The sequence below is a fragment of the Parasteatoda tepidariorum genome, chromosome 6, assembly GCF_043381705.1.
Source record: "Parasteatoda tepidariorum isolate YZ-2023 chromosome 6, CAS_Ptep_4.0, whole genome shotgun sequence".
NCBI lineage: Eukaryota > Metazoa > Arthropoda > Arachnida > Araneae > Theridiidae > Parasteatoda > Parasteatoda tepidariorum.
In genome coordinates, this window is record NC_092209.1 from 46,691,798 (window position 1) to 46,711,406 (window position 19,609).

The 19,609-nt window shown below is 26.5% G+C and overlaps 1 protein-coding gene across 4 annotated transcripts in view; it reads right to left on the reverse strand.

Moving 5' to 3' along the window:
* Positions 1-6,115: 6,115 nt before the first annotated feature.
* Positions 6,116-19,609, reverse strand: part of LOC107440995 (ubiquitin carboxyl-terminal hydrolase MINDY-1) — a 37,097-nt gene continuing 23,603 nt past the window's right edge. For 2 of the 4 annotated variants that reach the window (XM_043051989.2, XM_043051990.2), the window contains exons 8-10: positions 15,657-15,767; positions 12,987-13,110; positions 6,116-6,254 (exon numbers count right to left, since the gene is read on the reverse strand). In XM_043051989.2, the coding sequence (XP_042907923.1) occupies positions 6,240-6,254; positions 12,987-13,110; positions 15,657-15,767 (250 nt within the window). In that variant the 3' untranslated portion in view covers positions 6,116-6,239. The remainder of the gene's footprint in view (positions 6,255-12,986; positions 13,111-15,656; positions 15,768-19,609) is intronic. The other 2 variants (XM_043051992.2, XM_043051991.2) reach the window with 2 other exon arrangements.

The following is a 19,609-nucleotide window of genomic DNA, read 5'->3' on the forward strand; positions in this document are numbered from 1 at the left end:
TTAGGAACAAATTTTGTGTAAAACTAACCTTATGGAAGCAAGCTTGCTATCTTCAAGTCAACACAGATTTCAAAATATAACATTTAGTGGTTTTTTAGTTACGTAGTTAGTACTTGAACCTTTGAATCATTTACACGTAGTGAAGTGGAACATAACCCTAAATCAAATTTACAAAACAAAGAATGATACATTAAAAATAATCTTAGCTACAACTAGAAGAACTTTTCTCAAAATGTATAGAAAAATGAGAGCCCTGTTTATATATATGTAGTTTAAATGTTAGTTCTCAAAATGATTTCATAAATCAGTAGTAAGACTGAGCTATGCTTAGCATATAAATTAAAATTTTGATTACTAAAAGAAACAAATTATGACTCCTCCAAACCAATAAATCTGAATTCAAATTACAGATCTAATTAGAGAGTAACAAAATTGGATAGAATCACTTAAGGTTGGTCAGTAAATTTGAGTCATTTATTTTAGAAACACTGTTTTTAGTTTGCTTGTTAGTTTTCACGCCATAAGTTGACGCCATACATTGAAGTTGTATAATCTATCCTTAATGACACTGTTTTTAATAAGAAAAAAAATCAAGGATATGCTCAAAGAAATCCAATTATATCTCCCAAGCATTTTCTCAATAACTTATAAATAAGTGTATACAATAATTAAAACAAGAATTGCTGTAGTAAATGCACTTTAAAAACGGAAAAGAAATAAAGCTATCTAATTTTTGGGTACTGGAAATTTGTCTAACCCCTCAACAAAGTTTACATTTAATTTACATACAATCTAAAATATATTAAAACATTCAATCATTTCTACAACTTCATTTCAAAAAAATAAAAGTGCTTAGATGCTAAATATGTATTGCACAAAATAAATCTATATGAATACATAAGAAAAGAAACTTAATACATTCTACGTCTACTAAAAAAAACTACAGCAAAAATACATTTGTTTCAGTTATAGGCAGTGTATTTATTTAAGGCTTTTGATTATAATACAAATTATCCATTTTTATAAGCTTTAAAAATGCATAGTTTAAAATGAAAGTGTTGAACATAAAACAGCATACATAAAAAAATTACAGTATAAATTCAATTATAGTATACATAATAATTTCCAACATTATAGCATACATCCATGTCAAAATTATAGTACAATTTATATTAAAGGGAGGGATTTTAAGAAATGAAAATTTTTGAATTTCAGTAAATTAGCTGTAAAATTTATATATTGATAACAAAAAGTAAAAACGACTTGCCTTTATTTCTGGTGCACAAGCTTCCATTTGGCAAACTCTATAAATTCCCAATTTAACTATTCACATCATAATAACTGCACTCTTAGCATTATAATTTGGAGTCAGAAGCAAGGCTTTAGAAGGTTACTCATGAATCATGTTACCAATTGCATTTGAAACCTTCTTCCACTGATATTTGCAACTGAAATACTGACCAAAGAAGGGTATTCAGAGATCGTCTATAGTCAAATGCATGGAAAACCTTCTTCCTTTCCAAAAACAATCAAATTGTAACTTTAGATCCTTCACAAACTGAGATCTGCAAAATTTAGGGTCTCGGCAAAAATTAATGTTGTATGTTTTAATAAGACTAACAGACGATATTTTCAAGAGATATTCAAAAATATCATTCAGAACCTTCTACCATTAAGCTCTTTAATCTCTATATTAGAGAATAGTCAAAACTTTTTTTTTTATAGAAAAACACCCTTTTTCTTCCAAGTTTTTACAAACAATTTTGACCTTCTTTCAAAAGCTGCAAATCACTTTGATTAGAATTTTTTTTTTATTTCCTTGAAAATGGCATCTCGGACACATTCGGTACATAGAAAGTCGTGTTTCCATCAACATCTTTAACCAAAACCAGTTTTAGAAATGATAGCTCAAATGGCCAGATTTTTCAACAAAAAATAAGCACCCTTTAAGTACTTTTTAAGCACTCAAAGAATATTTTTAATCACTTACCGAATAGAAAATCCTAGTTAGGATCTGTGCAGTAAGTAATAAAAAATTCCATCGTTTAAAGTTCTTAATTTATGAACATAAAATCAATAAAATTCAAAAACATTTTCAAAAACATTACATAATCATCATAAAGTAACTAGTTTCTGAAAAATATTGCAGAGAAAATTGTGAAAATCGTGAATTTTTTGTAATTTAGAATGACAATCGACACGGCAAGAAAAAAATCTTTTTTTTTGAAGATAGAAAATTAAGCACTTTTTACAAATCCCGAATAAAAAAAAAAAGTTCCTTTAAGGGCTTTTAAAAACGCAAATCAAAAATAAGCACCTTTAAAAACGTTACGTACCCTGAAAGAGTAACATACTCCCTAGTTTATCTATTAATGAAAGACTAAGTGGGTTCTGTAGTTAATTAACTAAAAACAAAAAGTATATGTATTTTAACAAAAGGCTAATGCAAAAAGTTTCACATGTGCTGCTAAAAACTTTGCACAATAAACAAATGACCAGCAAAATATCTCTATTAGATAAATTTTGTAAACAGATAGGTTTCATAAAAGTTTTTGAGGCTCAAACTAGTATTTAATATTCGAGTGCACTTAGAAATGAAGTTAGGGATTTTGCAGCATTTTCAAATTTCTGTATTTTAAACAAGGAAAAAAAATTAATTTTTCGTAAACGTTCAGAGTAATGTTCTGCATAAGTTTAAAAGTACCCTTACTTTATCTTGCTCAATCTTTATAAGGAAAAAATGCACAAATATAATATATCTTGTTTTAAATCAATCAACAATTTGATAAAAAAAAATATTATCAAAATATAGCTCTGCTTAAAACAAGTCTTTCTCCATTGCCTAAAACATACACTACTTTCATACATACATATACATATTTTAAAGGGCATGTTTTCTAACTGACACCATCACAAAAGATTAAATTCAAATATTTTTCATTGTAATTCAAAACATTCTTAATATTGCATAGTTCAGACACATTTTTAAAAATTTTAATGAAATAGTTTACTCAAAATATCATTCAACAATAAATATAATAGAGTAGAGAAAATCTTAAGCTTCATAATATTGGGCAGTTTGATTTCAATCAATACACTGAACTACCATTGAATCACAGATAGACAATGATAAGCATATTGCGTAGAGCTGGACCTCCACTTCAATGCACAGTGGTAACTGCATATATACCTAACACTATGGGTGTAGTTAATCAGTGGATGGTAAATTGAACTAACATTTTACTTCACTAGCTACATGCAACATGCAATACACTTGCACCAACTCACTCTAAGTTCTTTAAAGGCTAATTACTCTTACAGTTTGTCTAATCACATTCATGCATTCTCAACATATTGTTGGGCTTGAAAATCTTATTTCTCTAAAGCTTTTAAACATTTAATTATCCAATCACCTCACACTAATTGTAGGTGTTAAAAAGCATATAAATCTGGAATCTTATTCATACTGGCATTTAAAATGTCTGACTAACAATAACCATAGCACATATGCAACAACACATAATACATTACACTATATATACAGGGGTGATTGTGGGCCTAACTCAAAAATCCTGAAAATTTCTTGAGTAAAATCATTCAAAAAATTAATATCTTTATAAATTTAAATCATTGAAATTTTGAAAACATGATATTATAAATGAATTATATGCAGCATAATTTAAATGAATAATTATGTTAAAGTTTATTTTATCTCTAATCACATTTATTATTCTACCAGAAAAAATATTTATAAAATGAAAGAAATGCCAAGTATAAATTCTAGTTCTAATATTTTTAAATAAAATATACAAGAATTTTTATATATAAACGTGATCGATGATTTCTTGAAACTTCTGGATTTTGGATTTCAGGGAACTTTAGGATCGCGGGTAGCGAAAAATCCGGAAATTTAGATTTTTCCGGAGCACAATCACCCCTGTATATAAGAAGCAACAAACAGTATTTATACAGTTATCACATTGCCTTCACTTTGTGCATAAATGAAGTGTATAGCTGTACAATTCTCCTAGCTTTGTCTATCACTAATACAATGGCCCTTCATTGTACAAGAACTATAAAAACAATGCAATAAGATGAAAAAAATAACAAAATTACCTCACATAATCCAATAGAAATTTTCACATTATAATGTATAAATAAAATGCATCAATTTTAATAACAAAAAATAATGTTATCAACAATGCATAAAATTTATATAGAATACCTGGCATTTTTAGACAAAGTATAAAATAAAGGATTATTGTACATTTTCTTTGGGCATAGTATAGAACAACAAATGCTATTTAGGTAAAGTATGAAATAAAGGTCACGGTAAGGTTAATATTTAAAAGATGTTCTTTTTTCATTAAAACAATTCTCATTTTGGAAAAAAAATAATGAAACGAATTAAAGAGGTCTATTAGGTATATTGCTTGCAATGTAAGAAAAGTCCATATTCCATAGAAACAGAAGACATTTTATAGAATGTCTGATATTTTTCCAATGTTTAAGCAATGGAAATAATTTAATCATTGCATATTTTGTCAGTTGGTTTTCACTCTACAAAATGCCAAAGTATTTTCTAAATTTCAAATTTTACCAGCAACAGATACATAATAAGAGAATTAAAAAAATTATGTTCCAAATGCTAAAATTAATGAAAGTACAAAAAATGAAGCCAACTGTTAGAATTAAGAATATTTTAAATGCTAAAACTTAAGATTAATATAGGAAAGTGGGTATAAATATAGGAAAGGAAGTAAGATTATAAAGTCAGTTTCACTTACTGTATAAAACATTATAAAATGTTGTGCCTGGTTTTCAACTGATGAAATTTTAAATAATGAAGTTTTTAAAAAAAACGTAAAAGAGTCTCAAACAAGTAGAGAAGTATATATAAATATGATATAACAATCAGTTTAGAAGGAATTCTAATTTTATGAATCTAAAATTGCAATTATTAAATATATCATTCAAAAATGATACACATGACAATGACTAGTCTAATTACTGTAGTTTTGTATTAGACAAAAATTATAAAAAACAACATCAGCTGTTTGAAAATTATAAAGTGTATGATATAAACCAAACAAGTTAAATTTTACGGATGTACATTTAAATCAGTGTAAAACATAGACATTTTGAATAGTACATGTTAAAATATTTTGCAAAAATTTCATATTTGATAATACAGTTATCGCAACTAATAAAATCCCGAGATTATAAAATAAGTCAATTTTTTAAATCATACCTGCAAAACCAGAACTTTTACAATATCGAAACATGTAAAAAAAATCTTTTGATAAAATCACGTTTTCATAAAATTAAGTTTTTAGTTAGCCAATGTTACTACTACTAATAATAAAAACACGCCTTTTTTTGTATGAATATAGCCTGAAAAATCTCTTTTAGTTGAAACTTCAATGACTCCGAGTTTTTAGTTAGCCAATGTTACTACTACTACTAATAATAAAAACACGCCTTTTTTTGTATGAATATAGCATGAAAAGTCTCTTTTAGTTGAAACTTCAATGACTCCGAGTTTTTTTTCAACTTTTATCACTACTTAAAGTTACCTAAGTTTCTGTATACTTAAATAAACAATTGTAAATTGGTACAATTTTAAGAGAAGATATTCTAACTGATAAAATTTGAGTATTGAAGGGTAAATTTCTCTTTAAAAAAAACGTAAATTTGTGTTAAAATAAATTTGTTTAAAAACACACATTGTAACAGAAAATGGAGTATTTAGCAACAGACGAATCCAGATAATTTGAAAAATAAATATTTAAAACTTTAAATACATTTATACAATACATAAGAATTTATATCAATAAAGTAGATATTTAAGAATTTTTACTTATAGCTCTAATATACATAAAAATAGAGGTAGACTACATATATACATACTTTATGTATATAATAGTAAAATCTGGTAGAAAATATTAAACATTTACAAACAAAAAAGAAATATATTAAAGGCAAAAACACTTTACACAATCCTAACATAATACTGTAAATATAATAAAGTTATTCAATATCTACAGTTTATGGTAATGAAATAGAACACAGTGATAAACTTTAATTATAAAGTTTTTCAATATTAGAGATTTATTTAATAAAATATTCACATTCAAACTTTCTTTATAGTTCTTATTTAGAAGAATTTTCTGACGTAAAGTCTAAATAAGGCCACAATAAGCACATCAATAGTATCCCACTCATCGATATCCAGAGGATCATAATATTATACACTGCAATTAAAAATAAAAAGTTACATTTATAACAAAAATTCTGTCAATTAAAGACAAAAAGAAAATAAGAAAAAAGGGACAAACTCTGAATTTTTAATTAGGTTTAAACTTTTAAAACTTTACATGGTTGTAAACAACAATTCAAATACTACCTGCTATAAAATTTCCTTTGCTTCAAAAATATATAAATAGCAAATAACCATCAACATGTTTCAAGTGCTTCAAAAATAGGCGCCCATTTTCAAGACTTGCCAGACTCTGATTCCCGCCTAGTAAGTCTTGAGAATAGGCATCTCTTTTTGAAGCTCTTTATTTGCTATTTATATAATTTTGAAGCGAAAAAAGTTTTTAATTAGGTAATATTTTACCACTTCAGTTTCTTGGGATTTTTTTTTTTTTTTAACAATTCAATTACTTTATATGGTTGTTCTGGTTATAAAAATTATCAGATATAACTTTCAGAAAAAAGAAATTTTTCTAATTTGTTAAGAAAACAATTTGCGCAGAAAACAAAACAAAAACGAAGGCATTTATTTTATTAAAAGAAGAAATAAGTTAACAAAAGCGAGCAAGAGTTGGCAAAAGTAGAACAAACCGAAAATTATTTTTTAATATTTTGGCACCCCTAATAATCCTTGTCATAACTCCATATGCAACAAGTGCATTGCTATATAACTTTATATCAATGATATACCTAATATACTTGTCATATGTAATATGTCAAAGTAATGTCATATGTAATATGTTAATAGTAATATGTCAAAGAATTATTGCATTGTTTTACGTATAATGAAGTATTACTTTTATTTAAGCTAATTACTACAGTAGAACTCAAATTTAACATCACTCATTAATAAAAATGTTCCGCTTTTAACATCTTTTCAGCTATGCTCTCTTTTATTTCTTCTAACAATAATGTATAAAAAAAAATCCGATATTTAGAACACCGATGTTCCGGAAAAAGTAAATGAAGTTAAAAGTTTTAAAAATGGCAGTTCTAGACCAGTTCTGTCCCAGAAAATACCGACAGCATTTCTGAATAGAATCCTGAACCTGATACCGAATTTATGGAGCATTCGTAATATGATAACAATCTCATGAATTGTGAATTAGAGGCAATTTCAATAGCTGAAATTATGGAATCTAGCAGAGATGAAGGCTGAATCTTCCCCTGAGGAGACTGAAAATTTTCTTCCAAGAACAAGAGTGAGAAATGTATGCCTTGAAGTTGTTATAAAATGCAATGTATACTTTAAGTCAAGAAGAAAGGGAGAAAACAAGCAAAAACGTCAGATTCTTAAGTTTCAGATTGTATTTAAGTATTTAACACAGTGTAACAAAATTTATACAAATTAAAATTTCAGTTTTCGTGGGAATTTCTTCACTCCCAATATAATGATATCTCGTTATTAATGACAACTTTCCAGTCAGACGAGTGTCATTAAATAGAGATTATACTATATTAAAATTATTCAAATTAGTTTTTTCAATCATCAGATTAACAAAATGGATTAATTCTATTGAATTTAAAATAGAATGTATTTAAAATATAATTTAATGAAAATTATGTATTTAAAATAAAATTATTTAATTGAATTAAAATGTCTTTAAAAATAAATTATTTTATTGAAATATGTGATTAAATTAGATTTTGTGTAAAAATAAAGAACTGACTGAATATTCATCGTTAAACAAAAAATTACTATTCACTGCATCCCCACCAAATACATGCAACTCTACAAAAAAAAAATAACCTTATTCAGTTGCAGTTGGAATACAATCTTCATTCATCCATTCATTTTAGTAAAAAAGAAAAAAATTAATTATAGATTCAGATATATAAAATTTATCACAGTATGTATTTTTCTTTTTTAAAATACTTCTTAAATTACCATTAATATAAAGTACTGTTTTTTAAATTATTACAAAAGAAATTTTGCATTGTAAAATTATTATTATTCATTAATTTTAGTTTTATACAATCAAAATGCACATATTCAATGTGATATTCTCTCATGCCCTCTGAAGCTTATTAAGCATTTACAATCTCAAAAAGAGAAAATTATTAATTTATATGCATTCATTATGTTATAAAGCCAAATATTACCGTAAAATTATCCTTCCATTTACATAAACAGTTTTGAACTTTTTTTACCTTATAAAATTATTATGAGTGATATCGATATCTTTTTCTGACCTTAGAAATCTCAATAATAATAATTATAATAAAATTTTTTAAAAAAACCTCCAGATTTAGAGGCCACTTAGAAAAGTTTAATTTTTTTAACCAATAAAATGGATAATAATAAGTTTAACTTATTATAACAGGGTTGCCACTCAAATCTGGAAAAAATTTCTCTGTGTTTTCCCTGTACATATTTATACACAATATATTAAGAGGATACTGTGCTCTTGTGTGAGTTATATTGGGAAAACAGTAAATAAAATAGTTCAGTATTATAGCTGAGATATCATGGTTAAATATCCCATTGATTACGCTTTGAGTTGTCCCCATTTTTTAAAAGACAAAAATAAGAAACAAAATTCCCTGCATTTTTCAAGTTTGTAAAGAAAAAAAATCAAAATTCCCTGCATTCTCCCTGTTATTTTAGGTGATTTTTAAATTCCCTGTATTTTCCAGGTTTTCCCTGTGTAGTGGCAACCCTTAAAACATTAAAATGTCGTAATTACTCAAAGCAAAGAAAATTTCATTGCCACACTTTTCATTTCTATATTTCATATAATAACATTTGTCTCTCAAAGAGTTATTCATAGATTCAAAAGAAAAGTAATAATCTTCTTTTATTAAAACTTTTCTCCTTAGTCATTTAGTTCTTTTGTAAGTCAATATCTAATATAAATTCGCTATATTGATATATAAAAAAAAGCTTTGCAAAAAAAATTGTATGATAATGAAACAATAGTTAATATATTGAAAATAAAATGTCTTTCTATGACAATGCAATAATTTTTTTTTTCTTGAAAATTATGACTTATTAGGGGATTTAGAGAGGAATCAAGAAGAAATATATTCAGATCAATTATTCTTTAAAAATAAAACACAAGATCACAATTATTTTACTTTACAAGTCATTTAAAGAATATACATCAATATATAAGGTCAGAAGAGCTCTACAATGTTTTAACACTTTATGTTAGTGTCCTCATTATAATTTTAGATTGAAAAAGTCATGCTTATTATAGCGCAGGTAAAATGTTTATGTAGGACTGTTTTCATGACATGTTATTTAGTATAAAAGTAACAGAGTTAAAACAGAATAATTAATTCAAGGGGTTTTCAAGAAATTTAATGATGTTTTAATGCAATGATTAGATCAAAAGAAGGAAATTACCCTAGAATAATTAAAACAAACTAATAAAAATAAATAATATGCTAAATTCAAATTTTTATTATAAAAAGTTCATAACTTTTCTTTAATTTCTATTTTCATAAAAAGAAAATTTAGGCCGTTCCTGCAGTGTGAGTTAATCCATTGAAATAACTGAAACTTAGAAAATGTTATTCAGACACGAGAGTATGAAAAGAACAAAAATTCTTAAAAGATCTATTCTAACATGAAAAAATAAATTTAAAAAAAAAGACATTATTTTACACAAAAAGAAAACTTCTAAATTGTTCACACAATTAAAGTTTATTTTAACTATTTGTGTACGTTGACAGTCCAGCAATCTGTAAAGATTTATGATTTAACATGAGGAAGATTGATCATGGCTGTATACCTAGAAAGACTGAAGCCCTTCCCAGATAGTTTGTGATTGTGTGTAGATCAATTAGACACCCAAAATCAAAATATAATCATAATTAATTTAATAAAAATTTATTATAGACTTGATCATTGAAATTCCATGATATTTTATTCAATTTGGTTAACGAAAATACTTCATTAAAAGAAACAATGACTTTACAGGGTATCTGCTATATTTTAGATTTCCAAATTCATGACTTTTCATGATTTTCCATGACTAATTCCAAGAATTTTTCAAGACTTAACGAAGTTACTATTTTCTCCGACACAAACAGAACAATAAATTTAAAAAGGCATTATAATAACATTAATTGAAATGATAGGTATAACCAAAACTGTTATACTCTGCATCTTTTTATTTATAGATTTTAAATTGATAAAAAAAAGAAATAATAATAATAAAAATTCTGAAATCACAGAAGTTTAAAAGATAATTCGCTCTAGAAATGATGTTTTTCTTTCATTTTTTGAAAGAACACCATAATTTTTAAAGAACATGATTCAAACATTTTATATTTTAATAAAATGTGACTGTGAGTGGGGATTTTGTTAGAAATTAAGATATTCGAAACACCACGAAATTTGGGGATTCCATTTTAAAAATAAAATTTTTCGGCAACCTAAATCCATGACTTTCTTTTTAAAAATAGTTAAAATCATGACATTTTATGACAAATTTAATTCAATACCGAAATTCATGACTTTCCATGATTTTTCATGACTTTCCAGGGACGCGGATACTTATACTTATAGATTAGTTTCTCAGACAATTGAGCAGATAATTAGATGACATAAGATATAATTGAATTTCCTTTCTCTTTAAATAATAATTATACATATGGTGGGATACATTTTTTAAAATGAGACTGGGGTACTTTATACTTTTCAAAGAGTATCTGATACTCAAGTTTACCTGGGGGCAGGGTTCATGATTTTTTTGATTTTTTTAAAAAAATCAAAAGAATCAGATTTTTTTGATTTAAATCGGATTTTTTTGATTTAAATCAGATTTTTTTGATTTTTATTCAAATACACTGTAAGAACTTTAATTTATGATTAAAAAAAATTATAAATGTTGAATCAAATTAACTTAATATTAAAACTATATTGTAACAATATTTTAGAAGCTCTAACTAAAATAATTTTTCATTATAATACATGGCTTTGAATGCATAGCAATCATTTTGAAACAAATGCATGATTAAAGACTAGATGAAATAGAGAATTTAAAGAATACTTCAGGGGTCTGTCTGGGTTTTTCTAAGAGTTACCTATTTTGTGAAAATTAAAAATTATATTAAAAAATCAACACAAATATAGTAAAAATATGGATTTATTGTTTCTTACGAGACACAAAAATAAAATTTTAAGAAAAAGTATTTTGTGTGATTATTCCATCATTTTTCCTAAAGTTGAATTTGTAAAGGTACCGTTAAACGTTAGTAAATTTGGCTTGGACAGACCCCTGTATTTTAACTATTAAAACAAAGTTTCAGTTAGCAAACCATAACTTTATTTAAAATTGTGATTTCCTTTTTTTTTTCTCTTGATTTTTAAAATGACAAAATAAATGTAGCAGACTGTGTTTATAAATGTAGTCATTCATCAAAAAATAAATAAATATTTAATCTATATATTTTTATATTAAAATATTCAATTTTAATTCTATATCAAAATAGATAAGTTCAGCTAAAAAAAAAATTTGAAAATCTATGTACTCATAGGAATTTTTTTTCACAAAATTTCTTTATAGAAAATCAGATAATGTCAAAGATATTGTAAACATATTATGAGAAAAAAATACCAATTAATAACCCTACTGCGTCAAGTAGACTTTGAAAAGGAAGAATGACACTATATTAGGAAAAAAACATCTGAATTCATCAGCTCTTTTTTTTTCTTCTTTTTCTGTTTTTGGCATATTAGGGTAATTTCTTTTTCATATAACCTCAAGCTTCAGAAATATACATTTTCCACCAATAAAATATGATGTATATTTTAATTCACGCTTTTTCATTCAAAAGGTAGAATTTTAATTAACATTATTTGTATTATTTTTTGAAAGAAATTCATGTTTATTATTTACTTTCTACAGCTATGCAAGTCTATATTAAGACAGCATTAAATGTTTACTTTAATCTGTACTTTCAATCTCAAGAATCAAAAGATTTTTAAAAATGTAATTTCAAATGGGTTGGAATTTAACACACACCAAGAAAGTAATTTCGTTAACTAAAATTAATTAATGCAGCAATTTATTTAAATTAAATTTTAATACTAAGAAAAGAAAACAATAAAAGTATCAAAAATTTAAAACACTGTTTAACTTTTAAAATCAATATATATAGATAAAAAAAATTAGTTGATTTAAATCAATGATTTTTTTAAAAAAATCATTTGATTTAAATCATGATTTAAATCGTGATTTAAATCAAGCTGATTTAAATCAACGAACCCTGCCTGGGGGTGAAGAGAAATTAACTAAACCTACCAAAATACCTAGAGACCAACCTGACCACTTCTGTAATTCTAGGAACAAGGTTCTATGCATAAGTTTCTATAAGACTAACACATATGATTAAATAAACATTCAAATTGAATCAAATTATGAAATGTCAGAAATACTCAACACTTTCAGCAAGTTATTTTCTGAATTACAGGTCAACAAAAACGAGAGGGGCAAAATTAGTCCCATCCGTCATTCTAGAATTAAGAAAATAAAATATTAAAAATTTAATTTTTTCTGAAATTTAGAAATCGGAAATTCTGGCAACTGGTAATTGGTCTCTCAGTGTAAATGAGTTAAATAATGCATTAAACAAGCAAGTGTAAAAATAATGAAAATAAGAGAGGAAAAGAAAGAGGCAAAAATAGAGAACAGCATACTTTATTCCAAAATAGTTAAATCGAGAAATGTCATTAAACCAACTTGAATAAAAACATGTAAAAACAGCCATTAACTTACATCTCTTGATCTATTGTTACTGTTATTTCTAGACTGGTTGTTTGATTGAGGTGCTGATGCCGTTGGTCTATGATTGTCTTCCTCATTCATTTCTTCTTCCTGCAACCTCAATGCTAATTCTTCACTTTATATGTAAGAGAAAATTATTTTTAATTCTTTATCTTTATGCTGTTTTGTTAGAATTGATATATATAATAGCAAAGTATATAATAGCATGCATATAAGACCAGTCTAGAAATAAGAGTAATAATAGCTATTCTTAATGTTATTTCTAGACTGGTTAGTTGATTGTGGGGTTAATGCTGTTGGTCAATGATTGTTTTACTCGTTCATTTCTCTTCCTGCAACCTCAATGCTAATTTAACCCTTTATATTAGGAGTGCACAACCAACGACGCAAGACATATGCGGCCCACCGACCATTGATGTACCTTAGTGATTCATGACTGTTCTGGTGACCCACATGAAAATACGTAATTAGTGAATGGTACTCAAGTCAAATTCAAAGATTATGGCACTGATCTATAACTAGAATAGCGTGCGAAGGTCAATAACTGGTGATGAACTTGTGACCAAGACTGTATATTATATATTGAGAAGAAAATTAAAATAATTTTTTCAAATACTTTGTGGGTACTTGGGGGATGTTAGAAAAATCTTTCCTTGAACAGAATATTTATGGATCAAATTTCTCCTGAACACTTTTTTTTCGGATTAACAGATTACCAATCTTATTTTTAAAAAAAATTAAATAAATAAAAAAATTTATATTATGGTAAATACTGAAGATTTACTATGTTTAGAAATTATAGTTTTTAATTAATTTCTCATTTCTGTTCTTTAAAATTTAATTTTCTGTTATTCAATAAAACTTGGGACAAGAAAAAGTGATTACTTTAAAAAAATTAATAATTTGATCTATAAAATTTATTATTTGATATTTTAAAATAATAAAAATTGGCAGTCACTTCTATTTTCAGAATTTCTCGAACTTTATTATTTATTCATTTTTCTTTTATACTTATAAGCGTTTAGAATAAAAATTTAAAAAATAAAAGTAATCAAGAATAAAATATTTGATTATTGAAAATCAGACTCCACTGAGTCAGCCCATCTCAACAGCGGCCTTCCCCGCTTTCTTGTTCCAGTGGGTCTAAAAAGCAGTATCTTTTTTATCGTATTGTCATTACTTATTGGAATCACGTGGGCCATCTAATTCGTTTGAATTATTTTTATGTATTTTATAATATCAGGTTGGTTATAAATCTTGTACAGATCAAAGTTAAATCTCCTTCTCAGTTATTGTTTTCAGTTACACCACCAAGTATACTCCACAAAAACTTTCTCTCAAATATTGCGATGCAATTTTCCTCCACTTTTGTAATTGTCCAAGCTTCAGAAGCGTATGTCAAGACTGGCCGGACAAGATTTTTGTAGATTAAGAAATTTGTTTTTTTCTAGGGAGAAACCTAGATTTAATAAATCTCCTCAACCCATATTTGCCAGATAGAGCCGGTTTTTAATTTCAGGAGTCATTCTGTTAACTTAATCAACTAAGCAGCTATTTAATTTACTGATTAGTTTTTTAGACTCAATCAAGATTCAAAGAGTTATTAAATTGTGTATAACTTTCAAGTCCTATCAACTAATATTGTATTGACTTATCAGACATTATATTGGAACTAATTAACAGATCAATTTTTAGTTTTATTTACATCAATCATCTATCTTCAAATATATCTGTCAACTATATTTTTAATAAATTTATGGAATGCAATATCATTGTTATTTAATTTAAAAATATTCACAATGTATTCAAGAATTCACAATGTATTCATATTTTTGCAAGCTAATCATAAGTGTATGACATTTTTCTCTCTTGTCCCTTAATATTTTTTTAAAATTTTGAATTTCTGTGATACCTTTACTACTTCATAAAATGAATATGGCTCATTTTTTTGGTGCTTCTCACACTATTCTATTGATAAATGTTGCTTTGGTTACATTAGGGTTCCCACTCAATTTTTAAAAAATAAATAAAATTCAAGAATCTTTTAATGATTTTCAGAACTAAAATCAAATTTTTCAAGGACCTACTCAGTAACAGTTAGTATGCTAAAAATATATGGCAAACAGATTTTATTACATTGAAGCATATATTAAGTTGATCAATTTAATATTGTTTAACAATTGTAGTGATTTTTTAATATGTGAAACTTAGAGCTACCAATGCAAATGATTTGATAGTTGCCCTGTGATTTAAATCAGTATGAAGATTAACAAAAAATTCAGTATTTATAAATTTAAAGATAGATTCAACTAGTTCTTATGCAATTTATTTCAGAAATATTAAAAAGCACTCTGGCAACAGCAGATTGTCGGCAGAGGGTACCATGATAATAGGTATTAATAAAATACTTATGAAAAAAAATCAGAAATTTTGCAGGTTAATTTAAATTGAATATTCAAAGAAGAATATTTCAATATATTTTAAATAAATTACTTTTCTAAACGTAAAAATCCTAACTAAACAAAAAAAAATGTCTCAGAACAAAAAAAATGACCATCAAGCAGTAACACCAGCACACACATTTAACGACGATCATGCAGACATGAACAAGAGCCTATAGTTCCACGCGAACAAACATAACAGATTATAATAAGAACATACTCGGAAAGGCCATTTGATATTCCCAGTTTTTTCTTTTTAAATTCTTCCCATTCAAACTCATTGCTCTGTTGTTTTTGTTGCTCTTCTTGCAAACTTAAAGCTACCAAATAGCTGTAATGAAATTAGTTCATTGTAATTGTAAGTTAATGCAAACATTTCAAGACATGCATATTTTTTATCAAAGTTAGTAAAATTATAGATGAACTACAAAAATTCTAGTTAAATATTTCTCAGGAGCTGAAGAAGACATTATAGCAAGGATGGAAAAAGCATAAATTATGAAGAAAAAAATATCAACTATATTACTATTGAAAACCCCACAGATTTTTTTATTTATTATTTTTTTAGAACAGAACAAGAATAGTTTTTGAAAAGGACAAAATTTGTTTTGGATGTATTTTAAATGCAACTTAATAAATGAAATTTTTTTTTTAAATAGGCACATGCCGTTTTCATTATTAACGCTGCATATAATCTAGTTTCTATCATAAATATTTAAAGATAGATTCAACTAGGCTTTTGAGGCTTTTTCCAGCCTTGTTACAGTATTTTTTAAATTCTGACAATATTATTGGGAATTTTAATTTTCAGAACTATAAGAGCTTATACCTTTATTAATTAATTAACTAAATTTCAAAAGAAATATTTTTAGTTTAAAACATTTCCTTAACCAAGCTAAATGCTCTGTTTTTGTTGGTTCTTCTTATAAACTTGAAGGTACCAAACAACTGCAATGAAATTAGTCATTGTAATTTTAAGTTAAGGCAAATATTTGAATGCATGGATATTTTCCAATGAAAGTTAATATTATAGATGAACAAAAAAATTTATAGTTTTATATTATTGAGAATATTAATTCTCAGAACTATAAGAGCTAATGTCTCAGAGTAATTAAATAAATTTCAAAAGAAATATTTTAATTTAGAATATTTCATTTACCACATAGATTTCATAAACTATTCAGAAAGTAGGGATTTTTAAGGTATTGAATGTTACATTAATTAATTAATGCTATGCTATATTAGTAATTAAATGCCATATTAATATTATTGATATAATTTCAATTCTCAAAATTATAAGAGGTAATATCACTAATGACTAATTATATAATTTTCAAAACAAGTATTTTAGATTTAGAACATTCATTTACCAGATAAATTTCATAAACTATTCAGGGAAGTTGAGATTATTAAAGTTATAAAATGTTATATTTAATAAGTAATTTTTAATCACAGTTAAAACACTTTAAATGTAAAAGTGTTTGGGAATGTCTTATCCTAAAAACTGGTTTAAAAGTCTCCGTTAATAAAAGTTACTTGATTAACGACTACCTTTCGGTTATAAATCATGATAATTTTTTCAGTTATCATATCTTATCAAAACTTCTAAGAATGGTAAAAAATAAATAGTATGAGAAAATGATTTAGTTGGTAACTAAAAATTTAAGAATAATAAGATTGAGTATTGCTTCATTTTGCAGCAATTCTAATAATTGTAACAACTTTGAGGAGTAGGAAAGCTTTCCATAAATATATATATCTACATACATAGCTAGCTCTAGCTAAATTAAAGTTTAAATTCCTAGCTAATAAACTAAGTGCTTTTTTTATTATGATTTTACAAATTGTTGAACCTTAATTCAGTTTGGTTTATGAACTGTAAACTTATTTCAACATCACTGAAACTGGATAATGTTATGAAATAGAGAAAAGGGTGATTTTTTATTAATTTATATTTATTCATTTATATTTATTTTTTTTAAAAAAAATGTGCCATGTTAGGTAAAAAGAAATAAATTGTTAATGTAATATTTTCTCAACAAATATTAAGAATATTGAGAGATCACCAATCCTAGTAAGTTATAGCTCGAAGAAACTCTACGCCTTCAGCGTTTGATTGGCTAAAGCAGGGTCTAACCAATCCAAGTTGGTTAAAGCTAGAGTTTGATATCTACAATACATTTGATTATGTGGACAATGGCTTTTAAACATACAGAAAACATCGGTGTAGAAAATACTGTGCTAATTGCCCTTAATACTGATAGGGAGTTGGAATTACTAGCATGATAGTTGATGACTCTTAACCTTAAAAAAAACGTCTGTGCTGTAAATCATAGTTTGTAAGAAACACATAGGCTATTTATGTATTACCTGGGGTACAAGCTAAGAAAATTTAGTCACTGGTCTTAGCAAGAGATTAAAGATATTACAAGGCCATACATATTCTTACCGGTCCATTTACAGGTTTCCATCAGATTGATGGAAACCTGCTCCATGATCTTTTTTTTAAAGTTGAGTAAGTGAATTTATGAAGAAAAAAATTACAATACTGCGAAATTGTAATGTCACAGTTATTTATAATAAAATATGGTAATTTTTTGACAAAAACTCAGATGAAACAAAACACCATATCACCCCTTTACAGCATATCACCCCTTTACATTTACATAGCTGCCAACCTTTAGTTATAAAAATGCAGAAGATAAGACAAAAAAATGCAGAAGAAATGCCTAAAAATGTAGAGATTAGCAACTGCATACTAATTACTAATAAATTTATAAAAGAAGCGGATTTTAATTAATTATTTATTTATAAATTCACTTATTGAGCATAGAAAAGCAATACTCAACTTTTTTTAAAACAAGAAAAAGAAAATAATTTTTTAAAAAAAACTTACTACTAGCTACTTGATGGTACAATATTCTTGATTAAAGGGAAATATGTCATATTTCAGGACTTATATTAACATTAGTTTAATTACAATATACAGTAGAACCTCGATTAACCGAGGTTTCTGTTAACCGAGGCAATAACGAAGTCTAAAATTTTTTTTCTCCTCTCCAAAATGAGCTTGGAAGAAATTATACACATATTAGTTCGTTGTCCGTGTTACAGGCACTTATTCCCCACAAAAGCACTCAACTTCCATGAAATATTACACCCTGAGAAGACAACATCCATGAATGCTTTGTTAACAGTGGTCATGTGACTTGTAAGTTTAATCATGTAAATTTTAAAAATACAATATTTTCTTGAGATTTGTGTTATTTTTGAAAATGCGTCTTTCGATATTTAACTAAGTATAGTTAAAAAAAATTCCATTTTACTTTTCAAAATTTACTATTAGAGTTGATTTCCTTTTTAAGTCTTTTTAACTGTGAAACATAAGTTCATATATGTTTATTTTTATCATTTAAAAAACGTTCTATTGTTTTTTACTTTAAAAGTAGTTAAATTCGCTAGCGCGGAAGGTTTTTATACATGGTTCCTATTAACCGAGATTTCCGATATCCGAGGTACTAGCGGTCCCAATTAGCTCGGATAATCGAGGTCTTACTGTAATAGCATGCACTATATATAAACTTAAAAGAAATTATGAAAAAAGAATTAGATAAAAAAAAATTTGTTCCTCTGGTGTTTTGTCGATTTTACATGTCTGACTATATCAGTTTTACCACCATGCGCTATGCTAGTCATTTTTACATAAGTTGCACCGTACATCATGTACTCCAAGATTCTATCTAGAAATAAATGGAAATTCAAGAGAATAGGACTCCTTAAAGGCTTGCTTGCATTGTTTTCGTTCAGCCATAATAAATCAACAAGATTAATCTAATGAGCAAAAAAATATTGCCATAAACCAATTGCTGTTTTGCTTTTACACAAGCCATTTTCTTTTCACGTTTGCTCTCACGCTGGCAAACAGGAAGCCACGTGATAACGGGAAGCGCTCTCGCAACATAAGCTGAATTCTTTCTCTCATAGGTAGAAGAAAGGAGAAATCCATTACATCACACTGAACGATGTGACGTAAATGGAAGGAAAGGGAGGATCACAGCAAGCGGGCTTTATAAGGCCCTTACTAGAGGAGCATCGACGTCTGATTTAAAGAAAATACTAGCTATCGGCGGGCGGGTAAAATGTGGAAGATCTTACCTTCTGCACGTAAAAAAT